Raw genomic sequence first — 22,317 nt, forward strand, 5'->3', positions numbered from 1 at the left:
CAGTAACCTGTTAGATGAGGGTGGTTTAGTATAGTCTATTTAAACATTGAGGTTTTCTGCCAAATGTTATAATGTTATAAGATTTAGTCTAGTTGATACAATTTTCCTCCTTGATCCATTATTACTGAACAAGATCAGGTGGTTTTGGTTTTTTTAATTAGGAAACTTTCCAGACACAGAAAAGTAGAATAGTAGTCCAATGAATAGCTTTATAATCATCATCTTGATTTAATGATTGTTAACATTTTGCTATATTTGCTTTCGCTATTTGTGTGTGTGTGTGTGTGTGTGTGCGCGCGCGCTAGTATTTTAGAGTAAACTACAGGTATCATGACATTAAACTTCCAAATGCTTTTGAATGCAGCCCTGATAGATTCCTCCTGTAGTAGGCAGCCTCCAAGATGGCCCCCAGTGATTCCTGCCTCCTGGTGTTCATCCTTTTGTATAATCCCCTCCCCTTGAGTGTAAGCTAGATTTATTGATTTGCTTCCAACAAATAGAATATGGCAGAAGCGATGGGATATCCTTTCCAAGGTGAGGTTATAAAAAGACTGTGGCTTCCATTTTGGGCATCTCCTCTCTCTTGCTCTTGCTGTCACTTGCTTGCTTTGACGGAAGTCAGCACTGTTGTGAGCTGCTCTATGGAGACGTCCATGTGGCAGGGAAGGCATGTCTCTGGCCAAGAGCCAGCAAGTACCCGAGGCCTGTGAATGAGTTTGGAAACAGCCTCCCTGAGTCAAGTCTTGAGTTAACTGCAACCCTGGCCAACTTCTTCATTATAGCCTGTGAGAAACCCTGAGCCTGAGGTACCCGGCTAAGGCTGCCTGGATTCTGGACCCACAGAAACTGAGGCAATAAATGTTTATTGTTTTAAGCTGCTGAGTTTTGGGTGCTTTGTTATTCAGCAATAAGAAATACACCTGCATGGCTCCTGTCCTGTTAATCCTGGCAGGAGACTTAGTGACTGCTGAGTTGTGAAGAGTGATGCCAGGCTGTCAGCAGACCGAAGAGTGCTTATCCTGCTGTGGTGGGTGGCAGGCATCAGATCTCATTTGCCTCAAGTTTTTCAGTGAAAGGTTTTACATCTTTCAGAAGTAGAATCTTATCTTCCCGTCTCTCAAGATACTATTATGATTACCCATTCTGATTCTTAAAGGGTTATTTTTGTCTTGGCTCTGAAGAAATCTGTATCTTTTCCAAAGCAATAGAGCTTGGCACGTGGGAGGTTTCTGTCTCAGGATTCAGCGATCTTGGAGAAAGCAGTCTGCACTGGGGAGAGGGTAATGTGGCACGTTTTAAACCGTGTAATGGTCAGGATACATGGACAAAAGCATTCAGTACAGGAGTAATAGGGTCTCCTATAAAGTAGGATAAGAATTCCGTCCTGCACTTAAGAAGAAGCTTCACACAGAACTCTGATGTGATATTTAGCATGGTCATGGGCATAGCATTTGAGAACATATAGGATTTCCATGTTTAAAGATAAAATCGATAGCTTTGATTTTACCCCAAGGGACCTGTGCCCATTGAGTGAATCTGAGTAAGATCCATCACTCTGGGCAGGCCCTAAACAGTTCTGCTGGTGAAAGATCTTTACCAGTTTTTGGTGCTTGCTTCAATGTTTGAAAATGGTTGAGGATCCTGGGTTCTGACTAAGGTGAAACCTGAGATCTATAAAATGAATAAAAGTCCTTGAGGGCTGTGGAGACTGCTTGCATGGCCTTGATGGCCAAACACAAAACCTCCCATGGGAATCCACTACTAGTCAGTCTTCTTAAAAGGGTAAGTTCCTTATAAAAGGATGTGAACTTAAATTCAGTGTGACATTGAGTTCTGTCTGATGTGTTGTTTCACTAACCAAACCAGAATGTGGGGGCTACCAGATAGTCCTTATTGAATACAGAGATGGAACAGCTGGTTCCTTTGCCCGAATACAGGGCAGCCGAGACAGAAATGAAATTAAGGGGAAAGCCTCTCCTGGGATGTAGTTTGAGTTGAGTGATATGTCTTCTTTGCCCTCAGAAGGTGTACTTGGTGGGGGAGCCTGGGTGTCTCTGTTGGTTAAGTGTCTCACTCTTAGTTTTGGCTCAGGTCATGATCTTATGGTTTATGAGTTCAAGCCCTGCATTGGGCTCTGTGGTGACAGTGCGGAGCCTGCTTGGGATTCTCTCTCTATCTTTCTCTGCCCCTTCTCTGATTGTGTTCTCTCTCTCTCTTTCTCTCAAAATAAATAAACAAACTTAAAAAAGAAAAAAAAAAGAAGGTGTACTTGGGAAGGTGAGGTGAGATTGGGGAGACCCATGTGATTTTTAAACCCTTCAGATTTCAGTCCAATGTGTAGTCAGACTCAGAAGCAACAGTATTGTAGCAACTTTAAGAAGAGAGATGAATAGGGGTACGTGGGTGGCTTAGTTGGTTGAGTATCCAATTTTTGATTTCAGCTAAGGTCATAATCCCAGGGTCGTGGGATTGAGCCCCACCTTGGGCTCCGTGCTGAGCATGGAGCCTACTTAGCATTCTCTCTCTCTCTCTCTCTCTCTCTCTCTCTCTCTTTCTCTCTCTTTCTCTCTCTCCCTCCCTCCCTCCCTCTGCCTGTCTCTCCCTCTCGCTCTCTGTCTCCGCATCTCTAAAATTAAAAAAAAAAAAAAAAAAAAAAGAAGAACTAGAGAGATGAATAAGGCCAATCATCAGTGAGTCAGTAACATTACGTCATCATTTGAGAGGTTAGTTGTAGTTCCTTGTGATTTCCAGGAGCTACTGTTTAATGATATTAAATTATAATAATATGTGAGTTTTAGCAGGCATTTGCCTCATTCTGAGGAGTACTTTCCTAATCTAGATTTCCCATGTGTGAAGTTTTTCCACTTGGTGCAAATCCTTTCTCCAAGTTTTCTAAAGTTACAGTTATATGCCCATGGAGGCTTTGGGTGTGTGACGTTCATAAGGTCAGACACATTATGAACACATTATGAGGACACATTATGAGGACTGAAGTATAGAAGAACAAATGCAACTCGTTCCTTATAGTGGGGATGGAATATACTTCCTGGTCTCATCCATAGAGAATCTGAAGAGCCGGGACATCATCAAAGAGGTGATGGGGAGGGAGAGGCGAGATGATTGGTTTTGGTCAGTGGGGACTCGGTCAAGATGATTCATACAAGCTAAGAAAAATTCTTTTTGGGTGTTCTTTCAGAGAATCTTACAGAAAATTGCAGGGCTAGCTAGTTGCTTTCTAGAATTAAATCTGAGGAGGCATTAAATTTAGGTGCTTCCTCTGGTGTTCTCCTCGATTAATAACTTCACATATAAGATAGCAACTCCTTTCTCCCCTGCAATGGAAAGCGTCTCATACACAGCGATTTTAGAGTTGCTGGGAATATGGACAAGAGCTCTTTAAAGGAAGTAGCCCAACAAAGAGGGTCTGGTCAGGAGTGTAAGAGAGAACAGAAAGTAGATTTTATTTTTCCTTGTAGCTTTGTTCTGTTGGCGATTCATATGTGGAAAAAGAGCTTAATGTGTCTTCTGGAAAGTTGGCTGGCAAGATTCTGTGACATGTGCTATCCTTGGGGAAAGTATTCAGTAATTTTTATTTCTCAATTTTCCTCAAATTCCTAATTAAAGGTGAGAGAAGGACAAATAGAAATATTGGTGGTGTCCACATTGACTTCACTGGAATTATCTGCTTATAAGTCATATCAGTGCTCAAGTAGAAGGAAATTCACAATTTCTCTTTATTTCTTAGACTAATAGAAAAATGCATGCTTGAAATTTTTTTGACTTTAACTTCTCTCTTGAACTTATATTTTCTAGCAAAGCCCTTTCTCTCTTTAACTTTTTAATGTTTATTTTTAAGAGAGAGAAAGACAGAGTGCAAGCAGGGGAGGGGCAGAGAGAGAGGGAGACACAGAATCTGAAACAGGCTCCAGGCTGTCAGCACAGAGCCTGACATGGGGCTCGAACTCGGGAATGGCAAGATCATGACCTGAGTCAAAGTCAGCCGCTTAACTGACTGAGCCACGCAGGTGCCCCGCAGAGCTCTTTGTCTTAAGCTAAATGGCAGAAACAGAGTTGGTCATGACCAGTGGAAAACGGGAGCAAAATTAGTAAGGGAGGGAACAGGCATGAGTCAGAGGTTCATTTCTGTAGCTATTTCCAATGCCCTGAAGTAAACTTACTACCCACTATTCCATAGTGATATATGTGCAGGTGGTCAGCTTTTACTTGGAAATATGTTAGTGGAGATTTATTTTCCTAGGAATGGGTAGAGTAAATATGGCCATAATTTCTGTTGTGATTCCAAAGGAAAGAGCTGGGATGAATGATGGAAGTTGTAAGGAGTCATATTTTTGTCCAGTGTTTGGAACTGTCTAACCATAGAATAGTCTGTCCTGCCCGAGAAGTGATGGAGAAGTCCCCAGCAGGATTGGGTTGGGAAATAGGTGGTGGGAAAGTGGGAGAAGGGATTTCTACACTGGGATAGATGTTGGACTGGTTCTGTCCACAGGCAGGACTTGTTGTGACTACTGGGGTTAAAATAGCAGTTCTAGGGGCGCCTAGGTGGCTCAGTCAGTTAAGTGTCTGGCTTCACCTCAGGTTATGATCTTGCGGTCTGTGAATTCAAGCCCTGTGTCGGTCTCTGTGCTGACAGCTCAGAGCCTGGAGCCTGCTTCTCCGTCTCTCTCTGCCCCTCCTCCCACTCATGCTCTGTTTCCCTCTGTCTCTCAAAAATGAATAAACATTAACAAAAATTTAAATTAAAAAAATAGCACTTCCAGGGGCCCTTGGGTGGCTCAGTCAGTTGGGTGTCCGACTCCAGCTCAGGTCATGATCTCACGGTTTGTGAGTTCGAGCCCCGCGTTGGGCCCTGTGCTGACAGCTCAGAGCCTGGAGCCTACTTCGGATTCTGTGTCTCCCTCTGTCTCTGCCCCTCCCCCACTCACACTCTGTCTCTCAAAAATGAATAAACATTAAAAAAAATAGCACTTCTAGTTTGCAAAGTACTTTCACATTATTTTATCTTTTAATCCTTACAATAGCTCTCCATTCTAAGAAAGGGCAGCGATCAAACATAATTACAGCTATTATCATCTAATTGACAGTTTCTATTGTGATAGGTACCTGTTGGACAGAAAAGTAAACCAGAGGGTTATATGTCCTCAAACAGCTTAAAAACTACGTGAGGAGACAGGACATGCACGTAAATAAGACTATGAGATGGCATGTGTGAATTACCTGATGAGAGAGCTAGATCAGTGGTTCTCAAAGTGTGGTCCCCGGACCAGCAACATCAGCATTACCTGAGATCTGTTAGAAATGCAGATTCTTGAGTCCCACTCCATACCTACTGAATCAGAAACTCCTGGTGTGGGGGTAAGGGCATCAATCAGTGTTTTTTAAAAGGCCTCCAGGTGATTATGATGTGTCCTTGAATTGAAGATCACTGATCTCGTCCAAACCAATACTTCTCAAACTCTAGCATAAGAATCACCTAGAACAGTGTCATTCAAAGTGTGGCCCAAGCTCTGCAGGCCCTCCAGGTGATTTTGACTGACCTGAAAGCTTATTGAAACACAGATTTTTCTAGTTTCACTCCCAGACATTCTAATTCAGTAGATGGGATGTGAGAATTTGTGATGCTCATGGTCTCAGATTATTCTTTGAGTAGCCTTGCTCTAAGCCATTATACCTCTGGGATTTAGCAAAAGAGTGGGAAATGAGAGGTACTCTGTGGGACCACGACAGTGAGGGTGGTCTTCACCGAGTAGAAGAGGGAGGACCTGATCTGAGTCTGATGGGAAGACTTAGGTCAGATAAGAAGTTGTTTGAGGCTGGGGGAATAGGATGAACACTTAGCATGTTTGACTGAAGTAGAGCATGCATACTAGCTAGACCTTGGTGTGCCCAGCCGGGACTCAGGAAAGTTAGCAGCTGTCAGCTCTCACCTGTTCTCCCCAAGGTGGAGGCTGAGAGCCAGGCAGCAGCCTAGGACCCGGAGTTCTTTCTTAGTTGCGCCATTATGTGGTCCTACCTCTAAGTGAGACTTTTAAGACCCACTTAGAAAGTTCTCTGCTTTTCTCCTCTTCCCTTGATTCCCCTGCTCACCAAACCTTGCTTGCTTCAGCTCTACAGCTTGTTCTCTCAGTTTGGTCTGAATCTTCAGGCTTGGATTCTGACTATTCTTCTCAGACTCCATGTTGGTTTAGTTCTCCCTGGACAACTCTGTGGCTTGGTTCCCCATATTCACCCTTCCCCCTCATTTCTACCCATCATCTCAGTCCGTCCTAATGGGCGTGAGGGACCTGGCCAACATGCTCAGTCTTCTTCCATATACTCTCATCTTTGTTGTGTTCTGGTGTCTCCTGGTCAGCCCTGTGTTGCTGTCTATGACAGGAGAAGTGGAAGATACTGTGTAAAGAGCCAGAGGTCAGGCTTGGACGTCAGGATAAGCAGCCTTATATTAATGGGACCACAAGATTTTGACCAGTGATCTTGATAAAGTCCAATCACAGCTCAAGTCTGAGGTACAGAGAGCAAGTATCCTCTAGGGTCCCAGAACATTTTTGTTATTCTTAACTTAGCACCCCCACTCAACTTCTGGTCATCCTTGGGTGCCCCAATGGTTACTGCATCTGCCTCATGGCATTTGTCATGGAGAGGAGCTGCCCAAACCAGTCAAGAAAGGTAAGATCAGATTCTAGAAACACCCAGGACCAGCTAGCATTCCCTAGCCCTCAGTGGAGCCAATTCCTTTTGCCCCTGCTGTGGGCTTTTCTTCTCCATGGCTCCTCCCCTCTGGCTGTTTGGTCCCTGTACTTGCATTTCTTCACTGGTCTCTCAAGAAGACCACTGGAAGATCAGGGCATGGAGTTCTGTGAAATCACCCTGAGCACCTGAAGTCACCCTGCCGTCATTTGCTGGATATACTTCACACTCTTTTGTGACGGGGGCTCACCCTTATAGTCAGGAGCGCTCTGCAAGGGAGAGGTGTTCCAGGTGCTTGGAGACTGGCCTCTGGTGGAGTATCCCTTAGGGAGTCTGATATCCCTCACCTCCCAGGGTTTCTGATATGTTCAGCCTTCATTTGCCCTCACCAGTGGTTCTGGTCCACGCTCCCAGTCTGGAGGCTGGCAGGGAGTTGTGGGTGCTCAGATATCTCTTAGCTGCTTCTGTCCCTCCCTACAGAAGCTGGTGGGGGTAGTTTACTTATTGAAAATAAAACTCGAGTTGCCTCATCCCCCAAGCCTGTTCCTTTAGTACCCTTCAAAAATGCCCTTAGTGTTTTGTTTTTGCAATGTCTGGCTGCGAGATCTGGAACTGCTTGGTGAAAGCTGGGAGTGCTGAAGTCTTGAGACCTTAGCTTGGCCTCTTTGTCTCTAAGCAGAGTCACATCTAAATTCAATTTCCCTCTTAAAATTACTTCCTGCCAACGTCCAAAAGGCCACAACTAGAGCAATTTGAGCAATAAAATATATAATGAAAGTACTGGATTATAAGCCATAGAATAAGATAAGTATTGATGAATACATACTTACATAAATAAATAATTGAATACATTAGTAGATGGGGGATGTAGGGAATAGGAAAATACTAATCAATACAGGTTAGAAGGAGTGAGAGAAACAGAAAATCCTGATGAGGCAAACGTCATAGTAGTAATGCTGAAATCAGTGGGCCAAAGTTTGCAGAGAAACATGCTATTTATATAGTTTCAAAATAGCTCTCCCAATATTCTTAATTGCAAAAGGAAAAATAGTAGCACTACAGTGAAGAAATCTCACAGGTACCATCTTTACGACATAATCAAGGTTAATTTTACCAATGATAAGACACACAGACATTATGGACCCTCTATCATGATGCCCAGAGAAGGCATATTAGTCGGGGGCTCTTCAGAGAAACAGACCAATAAGCTGTATGTAAATAAATAAATATATTTGGTATATGTGTATTTAGTATAAAGTTTTAGTATAAGGCATTGGCTCATGCAGTTATAGAGGCTGATGTCACAAGATAAGCTGGGTGAGTCGGCAAGCTAGAGACCCGGGATTGCTGTTGGAGTGGTTCCAATCCAAACGTCAGCAGGCTCAAGACCCAGGATAAGCCAATGTTTCAATTTGAGTCCAAAGTCAGGAAAAAAGCCCACATCCCCATTTGAAGGCAGTCAGGCAGAAGGAATTCTCTCTTACTCTGGGGAGAGTCAGAAGTTTTGTTTATTCTTCCACTGATTGGATGAGGCCCACCCATATTTGAGAAGGTAATTTGCTATACTCAGTCTCCACTTAAATATTAACCTCATCCAGGGGCGCCTGGGTGGCTCGGTCGGTTAAGCTGCCGACTTCGGCTCAGGTCATGATCTCGCGGTCCGTGAGTTAGAGCCCCGCGTCGTGCTCTGTGCTGACAGCTCAGAGCCTGGAGCCTGTTTCGGATTCTGTGTCTCCCTCTCTCTGACCCTCCCCCGTTCATGCTCTGTCTCTCTCTGTCTCAAAAATAAAAAAAAAATAAAACGTTAAAAAAAATAAAAAAAAAATATTAACCTCATCCAAAACACCCCCACAAAAATGTCCAAAATAATGTTTGACCAAATAATTTAGCACTCCGTGGCCTAGTCACGTTGACACATAAAATTACCTATCACAGAAGGGTACATTATTACTTCCATGGAATTCTTGCCAAAAATGTATGACCTAATCTGGTTTTTAAAATTTGTTTATTTATTTTTAAGAGAGATGGTGAGAGAGAGAGAAAGAAAGGAAGAAAGAAAGGCAGAGAGAGAATCCCAAGCAGTCTCTGTGCTGACATGGGGCTTGCAGCCATCAACCGTGAGATCATGACCCGAACGGAAACTAAGTCAGATGCTTAACTGACTGAGCCACCCAGGCATCCCTGCATGACCCAATCTAATCATAAAAAACCTTAGACAAACTCAAATTGATGAACATGGTGCAAAATAACTGACTAGTATTGTTTAAAAATGTTGAGGTTACAAAAGACAAGGAGAGTGAGGAAGTTTCAGTTTGGAGGAGTTAAGGATACAGGACACCTAAATGTAGTGCGGGATCCTAGACTGGCTCCTGGAACACAAGGGGACGTTAGTTGGAAAACTAATAAAATTTGAATGGAGTCTATAGTGCGGTTAATAGTACTGTATTCGTGTTAATTTCTTAGTTTTGATAAATGTGCTGTGGTTATATAAGATGTTGATATAAGCAGAAGCTGATTAAGAGGTAAACAGGAACTCTATTTTTGTAACTTTTCCGTAAGTCTAAAATCATTTCAAAATAAAAAGGTGTTTAAGTATTTTTTTTAAAAGTTTATTTATGTATTTTTAGAGAAAGAGAGAGCAAGTGGGCGAGGGGCAGAGAGAAGGAGAGAGAGAATCCCAGGCAGGCTCCGTACTGTTAGTATGGAGCCCGACATGGGGCTTGAACTCACAAACCACGAGATCATGACCTGAGCCAAGGTTGGATGCTTAACCGATTGAGCCACCCAGGTGCCCCTCAAAATAAAAAGGTTTTAAAAAGCTTCCTGCCATTTGGTACTTGAGGACTTTTTAATAGCAGAGTATATTTTAATATTCTCTAAATTTATAACGTGTGTGTGTATACACTTGTAATGTTGTATCTGTCAGTCAGCATTTTCCACAAATGCTAAACTCCATCCATTTTTTTTGGAGGCACCTTTAAAAAACCCTAGACTTTTCTTTCCTTTTTTGTTTTTTCTATATTCTGTATTCCTAACTAAAGCCTTTTTTTTTTTTTGTAAATGATCACAGCTCAACCCTCCTTCTGTTCCAGAAGGAACATCCCTGAGACTATGATCTGTGTATATGAGGCATGTTGCAGGGAGCAAAGAGTATGAGGCCAGAGATCAGAGGATCTGAATGTCAGGGGCACCTGGGTGGCTCAGTCAGTTGGATGTCTGACTTCAGCTCGGGTCACGATCTCGCCGTCAGTGAGTTTGGGCCCTGTGTTGGGCTCTGTGCTGACAGCTTAGAGCCTGGAGCCTGCTTTGGATTCTGTGTCTCCCTCTCTCTCTGTTCCTCCCTCACTCATGCTCTGTCTCTCTCTGTCTCTCAAAAGTGAATAAACGTTAAGAAAAAAAAAAAAAAGATCTGATGCCAGCCTTATTAGTCTGGTTCTATTACTAACTCTGTGAACTTTTAGTTTTAATGCTCTGACACTAAATGGGAAATTTGGGCTGAATACTATATGTACTACTTGTTGTATGGATTCAAATGATTTTATATATACATATATATATTCTTTTTAATTTTTAATGTTTATTTTTGAGAGAGAGAGACAGAGAACAAACAGGAGAGGGGCAGAGAGAGACAGAGACACAGAATCAGAAGCAGGCTCCAGGCTCTGAGCTGTCAGCACAGAGCCTGATGCCGGGTTTGAACACACAAACCATGAGATCATGACCTGAGCTGAAGTCAGATGCTTAACTGAGCCACCCAGGCGCCCTCAAATGATTATATTTTTTTAAATTAATTTTTTGTTTTTATCAAGGTCCTATGTGCTCTGTTTTTAGGTTTCCCAAGGGTTTTTTTTTTTTTTTAAGTTTATTTATCTATTTTGAGAGAGAGAGAGAGAGAGAGCACAAACAGGTGAGGGGCGGAGAGAAGGAGAGAGACAATTCCAACCAGGCTCCAGGCTCCACACTGTCACCACAGAGCCTGATGCAGGGCTTGAACTCATGAACCATGAGATCATGACGAGCTGAGATCAAGACTTGGATGCCTAACTGACTGAGCCACCCAGGTGCCCCCCTAATTTTTTTTGTTTATCCATATGCATTTTTGCCTCTTGCCCCCAGAGTCTTTGGATTCTACAACAGCCATCACAGTTTACTGACTTCATTCTGGCATTTCCCTTAGACTCTTTCTCTCTCTTTTTTAATCAAACTAAGGGGATCCACAGTTTCTTTTCTTTCTTTTGATCAGGAAGCTACTGTAGCTGTCCTCTATCTTGTTTTTCTTCTTTCTGGAGGGAAGAAAAGTATTCTTATGTCAGGGCCTTGAATGGGCTGAGCCCTGGCACAATCCTGGAGGGACCATTGGCTGGCACACCTCTCTTGCCCCTGTACAATGGCATGAGAGCTCTGGGGCCAGGGTGCTTTGGCCAACCTGCGTCTCTCATGCCAGCACTAATGCCAAGGCATGGAGCCAGCAGGGAGCGCCGTTTAAGAAATAACTGACACTCTTGAGAACAAATGATTTACCCAGGTTTGCTTTGTTATTTTTGCCCAGACAGTATTTTTTCCGTGTGTTCCCAGCATACAGGTAGTGGGCTTTTAGATCCCAGGGTAAGACCCAAATAAGGGAGATGTTGGTTGGCAGTGGGAAACCCCTGAGGGCTCTGGCCTGAACAGCTTGCTCGTAGTCACCAGAAAAGACAATTTGGGCATGTTCAGCAAATTGTAGGGCTTTCCTTGGTCTTTGTGTTGTTGTTTTTAACTTCCTTTTAAAATTGAGATGTAATTGACATGAAACATTGTGTCAGGTGTACAGAGTGTTGATTGGATTCATTTACATATCGGTAGCGCCTTGCATTAGCCTCTAGCTTTACTTGTGCCATGTTGGCCTGTTAAGTCACATTCCCACCTCCAGCCATTTCTCTTCCCAATTTGTTTACTGTCATTGGATGCTTAGTGTTGTCAGCTTGCTGCTCAAGAACAGTGAAGTGGGTGGATATTTTTAGAGTACAGCATCTAGAACCATGCTGGCATGTAGTAAACATTGTATTTGAGTTTGTTTCATAAAAATAAGAAGTTTTTCCTACTTTCAAAGAACTTACCATATAGTTGGAAAGATAAAAACCCACCAGCACAGAGCACAGTATGGAAAAAAAAATGCTACTCAAGAGGCAGGGTGAGAAGAGGCAAGACCCTATCTTCTTCTTTTTTTTAATGTTTTTTATTTTTTTATTTTTAGAGAGCAAGCATGTGAGTGGGGGAGAGGGGCAGAAGGAGAGAGAGAGAGAGAATCTTTAAAAAAAATTTTTTTTTACATTCATTTATTTTTGAGAGACAGAGCACTAGTGGGGGAGGGGCAGAGAGAGAGAGAGAGAGAGAGAGAGAGAGAGAGAGAATCCAAAGCAGGCTCCAGGCTCTGAGTTGTCAGCACAGAGCCTGACATGGGGCTCGAACTCACAAACCATGGGATTGTGACCTGAGCTGAAGTCGGACGCTCAACCGACTGAGCCACCCAGGCACCCCAGAAGCAGAATCTTAAGCAGGCTGCACACTCAGCACAGAACCCAATGTGGGGCTCCATCTCATGACTTCGGATCATGACTTGAACCAAAATCAAGAGTAGGATGCTAGGGGTGCCTGGGTGTCTCAGTTGATTAAACATCCAACTTGATTTGGCTCGGGTCATGATCTCACGGTTCATGAAATTGAGCCCTGCTTCAGGCTTTGCGCTGACAGCACAAGCCAGCTTGGGACTCTCTCTCTCCCTCTTTGTCTGCCCCTCTCCTGCTGGCACATGTGTGCTCTCTCTCAAAATAAACATTCAAAAAAAAAAAAAAAAAGACGCTTAACTGACTGAGCCACCCAAGCGCCTGAAGAACTATCTTCTGTGTGCTCTCCTCAGGTCACCTCATTTATTCGTCTAAACAACCAGCAATTCCTCCCATTTTGTGGTTCATAAATTGAAGTCAATAGGCGCAAAAGGCCTTAAAGTCCTATAAGGTCATGTGTGTAATAGCGAGATTTGAACACAGAGCTGTGTGAACTGAAAACTCCCATTACCACCAGAAAGAATAGAGAAAGCTTTGAAAGGAGGCTGGTGCTGGACCTTGAAGGATGGGTAGAATTTACCAAATGGAGAGAAGTGGAGGGCACATACAGGTTGTAGGGGGCAGGGAAAGGGGTGGGCACAGCATGGGCAAAAGTGTAGCCTTGGGAAGCACGAAGCTTGCTTGGGAATGGCAGGTGTTCCCCAGGTGTGCTAGAATAAGGGAGGAGTGACAGACAAAGCTGGAACATGGGTTGGAGGCAGAGCATCCTGAGCCTGGAATTCTGAGTTCAGGCTTTATTTCATAATCCATTTTACAGCCTATTGAAGGTATTTGTGAAAGGGAGTGACATGGTGAAAAGTCTTGTCATGGTGACTTAAGTTCAGGTGGGATATGGAACGGGCTGGAGAAACAGAGGGGCTGCTGTCGTGGAAGCTAATGTGTGAGGTACATAGATACAGTGCATTATGCCGTTCAGCCTCACAATACCCCTAAGGGATGGGCACTGGTAATATCCCCATTTTCCAGGTGGGCAAACTGAGGCATTGAGAGGTTAAGTACTGATCAGCCTACCACACTGAATAATGATGTTGCCAGCATATAAACCACCTGTGCTGCCTCTCTATGCCACAGCACCTGAGGAGACGTCCGGGGGCCATTTTAACAGGTCATGTGTGATAGTCCAGGTGGCGAGGACTGAGCTAGTTCAGTAGTGATGGAAAAGGAGAGATGGGAGCAGCAGTGCGAAACACCATCGTATGTGAGCCTGATCCCAGGGTTGGACCTGTAACTTCATGGCTTCTGTTTATGTAGTGTTTCCTGTGGAGGCTGGTGCTCAGTGGCGAGAGCGTTGCCGAGACCGTGGGGCAGCATGGACAGCCTCGCCTCCAAACTTCCTAAGTAACTTATTTTAGGCTTCTTGTTTTTCCTGAGGAAATGTATTAATCTAAAAAAGCAAGTGCTGAGGTTGGTGTTCTTGGTTTGAGTTACTTTTGAGACCATGTAAGCAAACTTCCAGGTGTTCTCAAGCATCTCAGGCTTTCAGTACTAGCGTTTGAGACAAGGAGGTGGCTCCAGAGGGCTGGGGGTGATCAGATCTCCCTTTTGCCCATGAACCTCCTCCCTCATCTGCTTCTCTTGATATGTTCCCAGTTACTTCCCTGTTTTGCTATTGTATGGGTTGACATATCATAAAATTATTTAATTTGTTTTACTTTTGTTTCTAATTTTTTTAAGAGAAAGGGGGTGCATGCATTTTGACTCTGCAAAGCTTTTGACACGCAGTTAAATGAACCTATAATTCATGTGTGCTGAATGCCATGGTGACTGTGTAGGGCAGTGTGGGCCAGCCCAGTGACCTCTGTGCTCTGTCTGTTGCAGGTGATAAGAAGTACATCATGGGGCCCAAGCTTTCTACTCTCGATGCCACTGTCTTTGGACACTTGGCACAGGCAATGTGGACCTTACCTGGGACAAGACCTGAGCGGCTGATCAAAGGCAAGCCCTACAAACCTCTTCAGGTTTTGGGAGTCGCTGTGGGGTGAAGGCAGGGGTAACACAACAGAGAATTCTAGGCCATTGCCTGTAAGCTTGACTGTGCTTTATGGAGACATCAGGCTGTCGTGTCCAGGGCCAGGGTCAGTTTATTGTGCTTAGGATATGTAGGTGTTGAGGAGACGCTGGGCTTCTTACCTGCCATCAACAAGGTTGACACAAATTGTACCGTGTTTTACACCAGGGCTTTTCTTTCAGCTCCTTACATAGTGGACTTAACACTTGTTGAAACCGGGCTTGCATTCCACCTCATGCACTTGTCTTGGTCTTCCTCAATTTCCTTTGGACAGTGGTGGCTCACCACTTTCTGGTATATCCAATGCTGCAGTAACCATGGTGGGGTGGGGCTGATGGGGCTCACTGCCCATCTCGAGGCTCCTTTTGAGTCTGAACTGGTCTTACATATTTCGCATGTAGGTATAGGAACATATGTTTCTGTGTCATTTGACTTCAAAACATTCTTTTCTCCCCTTCCAGTGGGTGTCTGTAGATGATCCATTGAGAGCAGTAGAGCTAGTAAGTTCAAGCAATAAAAATGGAGGCAATGTTAACCAATGTTTTGTAAGCTTGGTTCTATGCAAAATATTGTTATTATTATTATTAGTAGTAGTTAGTAGTAGCCGCAGCCCTAGTAGTAGTACATTTTAGCCAGAGAAACACAGCCTTGTGTCTCTGTTGTGTGATCTTGGCTGTAAGGCCTACCAGAGTTAACTTATAGTTGGAGGGGTGGAAGTGAGGATGAATGGGACCAGCCTAGAGGATGAATGTATGTGTGGAGGTGAAGGTAGGGGTGTTAAGCCAGGAGTAAAATTCACGTTAGCAAGGGAGCAGGGAAAGTGAGCTCAACGTGGTTTGATGTCAAGGGACCAGATCTTGATGTGTCCCTTGGGAGGGGACAGTGCCCTTGGGAGGGCGGTGTCCCTCCTTGGGAGGGCGGTGCAGACTGAAGTGGGGGGGATGCACATGGCAGCTGGGCCATCTGGGAGAGTCTTCCCCTGTGTTGGTAGATGGGAGCTGTTTGGAGTCATCTCCGCTTAAGTGCCTCGGGCCCGGGGATGTGGGGATCAAAGTCTGATATTTGGGTTTGGGAAAGGGTGTGACAGAGTTGACCAAGGTATTTATACCCCAACTGAGTAGGTTGGGGGTATAGATGAGATCACCAGTGAATCGTATATAGAATGCTTTTAATGTTGGGTGGATGGATGGTTGGAACCAAGCAAGGCAGAATCATATAAGAAACTAAGGCAGGTAAACACTCATGTGTGGTGGTCATAGGTGAGTGGATAGGAAGGTTGGTGAAGGCTGAAGTTCTCTGTGTGTGTGTGTGTGTGTGTGTGTGTGTGTGTATTCATGTGAGGCCCAGAAGCCCAGACCAGGGCATGGACAGCAGGAGTCATTCTCCAGATCCTCATATTGGTGGTGGTGAGGCTTTAGATACATTACCAAACATGGTTGAAATGGAGGAAGCATTGACTGAAGGTTTTCCAGAACTTCAGCTGAGTGAGGGTAGGAATAGTATGGACTGATACTTAATTTCCTAAATGATCAGCATGGAGATATTCCTTGTCTTGTGATGTGTTGGAACTTACGATACTTATAGTATTTAAAATAGTTTCCCTTTATTTTAATCAGATTTTCCAGGGTCATCTAAAATATATTGGTTCCCTTTAGTTAATTTAGAGGTTTGTTTTATATCTACTTTCTGTTCCTATTACTTCCTGCTCCCTCTCTCCATTTCCCTAGCACACCACTCTTACACACCTATGTACACACATCACCACCTCTGCTCACATACTTTTATACACACATATCCCATACACTTGTACACATAGACTTACATTTGTACCCAGGCGCATGCGTGCGGCTGAGGTCATCTGGTATTTAGTCAGAGCATTTAGGTATTCACTATCAGTAGAACTCTCAAATTCTATAGAATCCCTTCTTGTAGGAATGAAGCATCTTTATGTTAAATTATTTATGACTTGGCCCTTTTCTCTTTTACTTCCTGGAAGGACTTGAAACATTTAATGTTATTTTTAAAGAAATGGCCAGCCTTTTTGGAGGATTGGAAGATTAGAGGATTGATTTTGAGTCCCACCCAAGACCCACACATTTGGGGGAATCTGACACCATCGTCTGTGAGGGACTTTGGCACACGGTTTCATGTACTTTGATTCTTAAACAAGGTAGCAGCTTCCAATTCTCCCTGGGGACTGGTATAGCGTGAGTCATTGAAGCCCACAGAGGGTCTCTAGGGGCACCTGGGAGTCTGGTTAAGCATTCAACTTCAGCTCAGGTCATGATCTCATAGTTCGTGGGTTCGAGCCCTGCATCCGGCTCTGTGCTGCCAGCTCAGAGCCTAGAGCCTGCTTCAAATTCTGTGTCTCCCTCTCTCTCTGCCCCTACTCTGCTCATGCTCGGTGTCTGTCTCTCTCAAAAATGAATAAACATTAAAAAAAAGTCCACAGAGGGTCTTTAAATCTCATTTTGGTCATTGATTTCATGCCCTTCTAAATCTTCTGATTGGAGCTGCTAATAGACTAATATTTTGGTCTCAACTTCTTTCTCTGCCTTTGTTCTTTCTGTGGTGGAGACTTTCCCAAGAAGTAACAAGAGGAAGGAGAAGCAGAAACAACTAAGAACCTGTATGATTTAGAACTGGCTCAAATCCAGGAACGTGAATGGCTTAGATCAGGCAGTTTTCTGCCTAGCTTTGGAACAGCCAGGGCACTTTTGGCCTTGCTACATGTGTGAATGTGTGAGTGTACATATGCATAAATATTAGCTTTTGGTCCTAGATATTAATTACAGTAGGGAGCCACAGAGGCTGCTTCTGGAGCCATCTAAAGTAGGGAGAAACTTGCCTTAATTTAGGTGAGTAGGAGGACAGACTTTGAATATTCAACAGTTCTCAAAATATACATAAGTATGTGTTTGCATATATATAGATGTAGATATATGAAATATTATTTCCTTGCTGGAGAGAATCTAGAAAAAATAGAAAAGTTAAAAAAAAAAAAACTTGTGTCCCTGTCACCCACAGACAACTGTTAATATTGTGGTATGTATCCTCATCTTTCATCAAGTACATGTATGTATACATTTTTAAAAATCAGGATCACGGTATTGATACAGTTATAAACTTATAAATTTTAATTAACTGTGTCTTCATTTCTCTTGTCATTCAATATACCTTAAAACAATATGTTTAGTAGTTGCATAATATCCTGTATCCTATGGCTACACTGTAATTTATGTGATTAATCTTTTTCTGGTCTCATGGGTTATTTCACATACTTTTTTACCAATATTCCGAAGTGAATATTGTATAAATATATATTCTTGCTTATCTCTGGTTATTTCCTTAAGCTAAACTTGTAGTTGGGGAACTTCTGTCTTAAAAGGTATAAGCCCTTGGTCTGTATGGCTAAACTGTTTTCTAGAAAGACTGTAGCAGTTTATATTCTTATGAGTACCGTCTGAAAGTACCTCGAATTTTGTTCCCCAATTAAGATTGTATATAATTTATTTTGAAATTTTTGCCATTTTTCCAGTAAAGAATCTCAGTTTTACTCTCAGCAAATTCCTCATGTAGAGTCCCATTTGACATTTTGTTCAGAGTGTCCTTATTAGGGAATTGCATGTGGATCTGGGCACTCTTTGAAACAGACATGGAGCACTACAGAGTCTGGAAAAGTGCCAGAAGGGAAGGAGTTCTGCGACCTGTCTGCCCGCCTTGTAGCATGTAGCAGGCCCATAGCACGATGCTATTTTTCTGGATGTGTGAGAACCACAACCTTCTTGTGCTGAGAAGCACTTTATTCATTAGCTTTTTTACCAGCAGTCATTTGTTACTGTTGGGTGACTTTTTGCTTCTTATTTGATTAATTGAAAGGTGGAAGAAATGGTGGATATCCTTGAGAAATATCTGAGTCTATCCCCACCCCCCCACACTTACTGTTCTCCATCTGGACGTGTTCAGCAAGAGGTCTGGTCTCAGGAAGGGGATGGCTCAGATGACTTTTGTGGGTATTTGTATTTTGAGATCTACAAATTTGTATCCTTTAGCTTCAAGGAGATGAGGGGAAGGTGGTGTCCTCATCACAGCATTCAAGTTTGTTTTGAACTTAAAAAAATTTTTTTATTAAATATTTTTAAATGTTTATCTTAGAGAGACAGAGCATGAGTGGAGGAGGGGCAGAAAGAGGGAGACACAGGATCCAAAGCAGCCTCCAAGCTCTGAGCTGTCAGCACAGAGCCTAATGAGGGGCTTGAACCCACCAACCTCGAGATCATGACCTGAGCTGAAGTCAGACACTTAACTGACCGAGCCACCCAGACACCTCTGTTTTTAGTACTTTTAAACCAAACAATAGAATTGCATTATACACATTACTTTGTAACTTGCTTTTTTAAAAAAAAAAAAAAAAAAAACTTTTTTCATGTTTATTTATTTTTGAGAGAGAGAGGGAGAGAGAGAGAGAATGCAAGCACGGGAAGGATAGAGAGAGAGGGACACACAGAATCTGAAGCAGGCTCCAGGCTCTGAGCTGTCAGTGTAGAGCCCGATGCAGGGCTCAAACCCGTGAACTGCGAGATCATGACCTGAGCCAAAGTCAGGTATTTAACCGACTGAGCCACCCAGGTGCCCTGCTTTTTTCACTTAATAGAATATCATGTCTTTTTAACATCTGCAAAATATTATATAGAATTGATACACCATAATTTATTCAATCAGTCCCTATTGATGGACATTCAGGCTGTTTCCATATTTCTTTTCTTTCTTTTTTACTGACATAATGCTGTCGAGGTTGGTATACATATATGTTTATATACTAGTGCTTTTATTTTAGTAGAATAGAGAACTAAAAGTGGAGTTTTGGGCCAACAGGTACATTTAAAATTTCAATAGATGACATCAGATTACTTTCCAAAAAAGGTTATAGCAATCTTATAATTCCACCAGACATGTGCTTACAATGCCTGACCCTCCACATTGGATGTTATCAAATCTTAATTTTTACCAGTTTGGTGGATGAATTGTTACCTGATTATTGAGTACACTTTCAAAAATGCAGTTTTTCCATTATTTCACAAAGTTTACATCCTCAGCGTAGACATTTGTGTTGACAAAGGAATATCTCGCACACACACACAAAGCCATTTTCTACTGCCAACTTTTTTCTTTTCTTTTGGCTGGGACATGTTGAGTCCGCTGATGGAGAATCTAGGCACAGAAGGAATTGGCAAAGCCAGACAGAATTGGCAAAGTCAAACATAAAATTTCATTCTTCGTTCTACTCTTTTTTTAATCAGTGGCAGGAAATGAGGATGGGTATGTGAGCTCCTAGTTTTTGCTTATCAAAGCAAACTCTTTCTGGACTGCATGATAGAATGATCACTTCTTGACAACTCATTATCTTTGAGGGGCAGCACCTATCCCCTCATAATTCTTAGTACCCCAGAGAGAATTTGAGAAAAATAATCTGTGACAGGGAGTGTGCATCTATGAATTCTCAAGTCAGGCTGTGAGATCACCAGTAGAGGTGGGGGGAGGGGGGGGAGAGAGAGAGAGAGAGAGAGAGAGAGAGAGAGAGAGAGAGAGAGAGGGAGGGAGGGAGGGAGGTGGTTCGTGGTGAAGGGCATGGAGTCTGGAGACTGCTAGTGTTTAAATCTTGGCTCTGCCACTTTCTTACTGTGTGACCTTAGGCAAGTTAATTAACCTCTCTGTTGCTTCAGTGTTCTCATGACAGATGGGGATAATAATAGTTCCTGCCTCATAGGATTGTTGCGAGGACTAATTCAACAGATGCATAAAAGCACTTCAAACAGTGCCCGGTACACAGTAAGGGCTATTTGTATGTTTGCTATTATTACTTTTTATTATTGCACACTGAAGTGGTATTAATGTCACATAGTACAAAGGCAGGGCGGCTCTCCTGGAAGAAAAGTGAAGAAACAGGTGGTAGAAAAAACAGCCACAAAAGAAGTGGATAGAATCGTATATGGTGTAGATCCTGTGGCTATTGGGAATAGATTCTGACTTTCTAGCTGCTCCCTAAACAGCTCCTAGGGAATGGACGTGATTGAGGCAAACACGGCTGTCCCCAGACCCTGCTATGAAGTGACCATAATCCATCTCTGATTACCACCTCCCACCAAACCTTGGTGCCCGCCTCCAGATCTTTATCCGATTCTTGGTTACCAGTGACTGGGAGCCATACCTGCTGAGGTGTTTCATGACTGCTTTCCCGAGGGAGGATCTAAGTGAAGGTTTGGCATGCATCTTTTTAAGGAGCAATCCTGTGGCTCCTTGGCTTCTGGCTCCGGGGCGTGTGTGTAAAGTCTTCGAGGAAGGGGCAATCAGAATGGGCGCATATATGGTACGAGTTGAACTGTTATGATCTGAGACAACTGAAAATGGTGACCTGCAACCAGTGCTGGCTCACTGCTTGATAGGATCTGTGAAGTAGGGGGATTTGCTTCGTTACATTTTACAGGAGATGTGCTTATGTAAGCAGAACAGCGATCAAGTTTTGAAAAATTTTCATGGGAAAATGTATATAACCACATCATACGAAGTAACAGGAAACATTAATAATGACAATAAATAGAAAACGTACTGAAAGAAATTACATCAAAACGCTACTGTGATTACCTTGGATTGACGAGATTATAGGGGGCTTTTGTTTTCTTCTTTATGGCGTTTCTATATACAGACTTCTAATCTTCCAAAATGAGAATGTATTACCTTCTTTGATAGAAAATAAAATAGAGTAGTTAAAGACTATAGTCAGTAGACCTGTTAATGTAGAAACAACCTAAATGGCCTTGAAGGGGGTGTGGTAAAAACAAAATGAAACTATGGTACATCTGAATAATGAACTGCTGTGCAGTTATCAAGGTGATAGTGTGAAATTGACAGTTTTTCATTATATGTTGTTAAGTGGAAAAAAGTAGCATAAGGGACAATATATAGTAAATGCTAAATAGCAAATGTAAATATATGTAAATGTATATCCAAGAATATAAACGGAAATGTTAATATGGTAAATGTGATTATTGGTAATTCTTTTGTTTTCTGTGTTTTGGTATTTTCTAATATTCTTCAATAAAACCTGGGTTACCTCTATAATAAGTAGATGTTTATATAACTTAAAAAAAAAAAAAAAATCCAAGGAATATTCTTAGGGCAATGAAGTCCGGTAAGGGAGTGCCAGATCATGTATTCGTAAGCAATAGTGCCATCTGGTGGATCAAAGGCAAAAACTCACCCTCTTTATTTTTCATTTGGAATTTGGAAATGAAAGTCAGTTCTGTGTCACGTTTCAGACAAATGCCGGGACAATTTTAGCAACTTAACAGAAGTGTTCCTTTGATTCACAGGAAAAAGAAGTAGCCCAGTAACTGAGTTGGGAACCTAATTATAAGTATAGCCGTTCAATTTTATTTAAAAAAAAAAAATCTGTTTTACTAAATGTGCCTGGGGGGGCACACTCATCCGTAGACAATTCTGAATTATCCATTTTATTTAGGATCATTTAGGGCAAAATTTGCATCTTAACATAACTTTCTTCAACGACGTGGCATAGAACCCAGCCCTTAATAGCACCACCAATATTTGTGGAATGAGGACTTACTTCTGGCTGGCTGACCTCGCTGACAGTTGGTGGATTTACATGGGGCATAACTTAATTTAAATATGAACGAGCGGAAGTTCCAGTTCTCTTGATAAGCAAACACAAAATACTAAAATGCTCGACAACGCCCAATGATGGTAGTTGAGCTGCCATTCTGGATAAATTACCACCGCCACCCCCACCCCCACCATCACCCTGCGACTCCCAGGCCACTCACACTTCACTTACCCAGCCCACTCACCCAGCCCACTCACACTTAACTTTTTCCACTCGCCTTTCTTTTTCTGCGTGTGAAAATCTAAATATCTGATAGTCCATCTTTGGAAAAACACTGTTAAGGTCTACCCCACCGCGTTCTTCCCAACCCTGCAGAAGGC

The 22,317-nt window shown here is 42.8% G+C and overlaps 1 protein-coding gene and 1 long non-coding RNA gene across 10 annotated transcripts in view; both read left to right on the forward strand.

The window, feature by feature from the left end:
• The window catches only part of LOC128777670 (uncharacterized), a 79,284-nt gene that overhangs the window by 48,089 nt on the left and 8,878 nt on the right, over window positions 1-22,317 (forward strand). The window lies entirely within an intron of this gene.
• Window positions 1-22,317, forward strand: part of FAXC (failed axon connections homolog, metaxin like GST domain containing) — a 79,081-nt gene that overhangs the window by 47,886 nt on the left and 8,878 nt on the right. For all 9 annotated transcript variants that reach the window (XR_008422943.1, XR_008422944.1, XR_008422945.1 and 6 more), the window contains one exon: window positions 14,127-14,243. Coding sequence is in view for 5 of the 9 variants with exons in the window: in XM_053904634.1 (XP_053760609.1) it covers window positions 14,127-14,243 (117 nt within the window). In the remaining 4 variants the exon portion in view is untranslated. The remainder of the gene's footprint in view (window positions 1-14,126; window positions 14,244-22,317) is intronic.

This window comes from Panthera pardus, unplaced genomic scaffold, assembly GCF_024362965.1.
Source record: "Panthera pardus isolate Hobbes unplaced genomic scaffold, ASM2436296v1 HiC_scaffold_17, whole genome shotgun sequence".
NCBI lineage: Eukaryota > Metazoa > Chordata > Mammalia > Carnivora > Felidae > Panthera > Panthera pardus.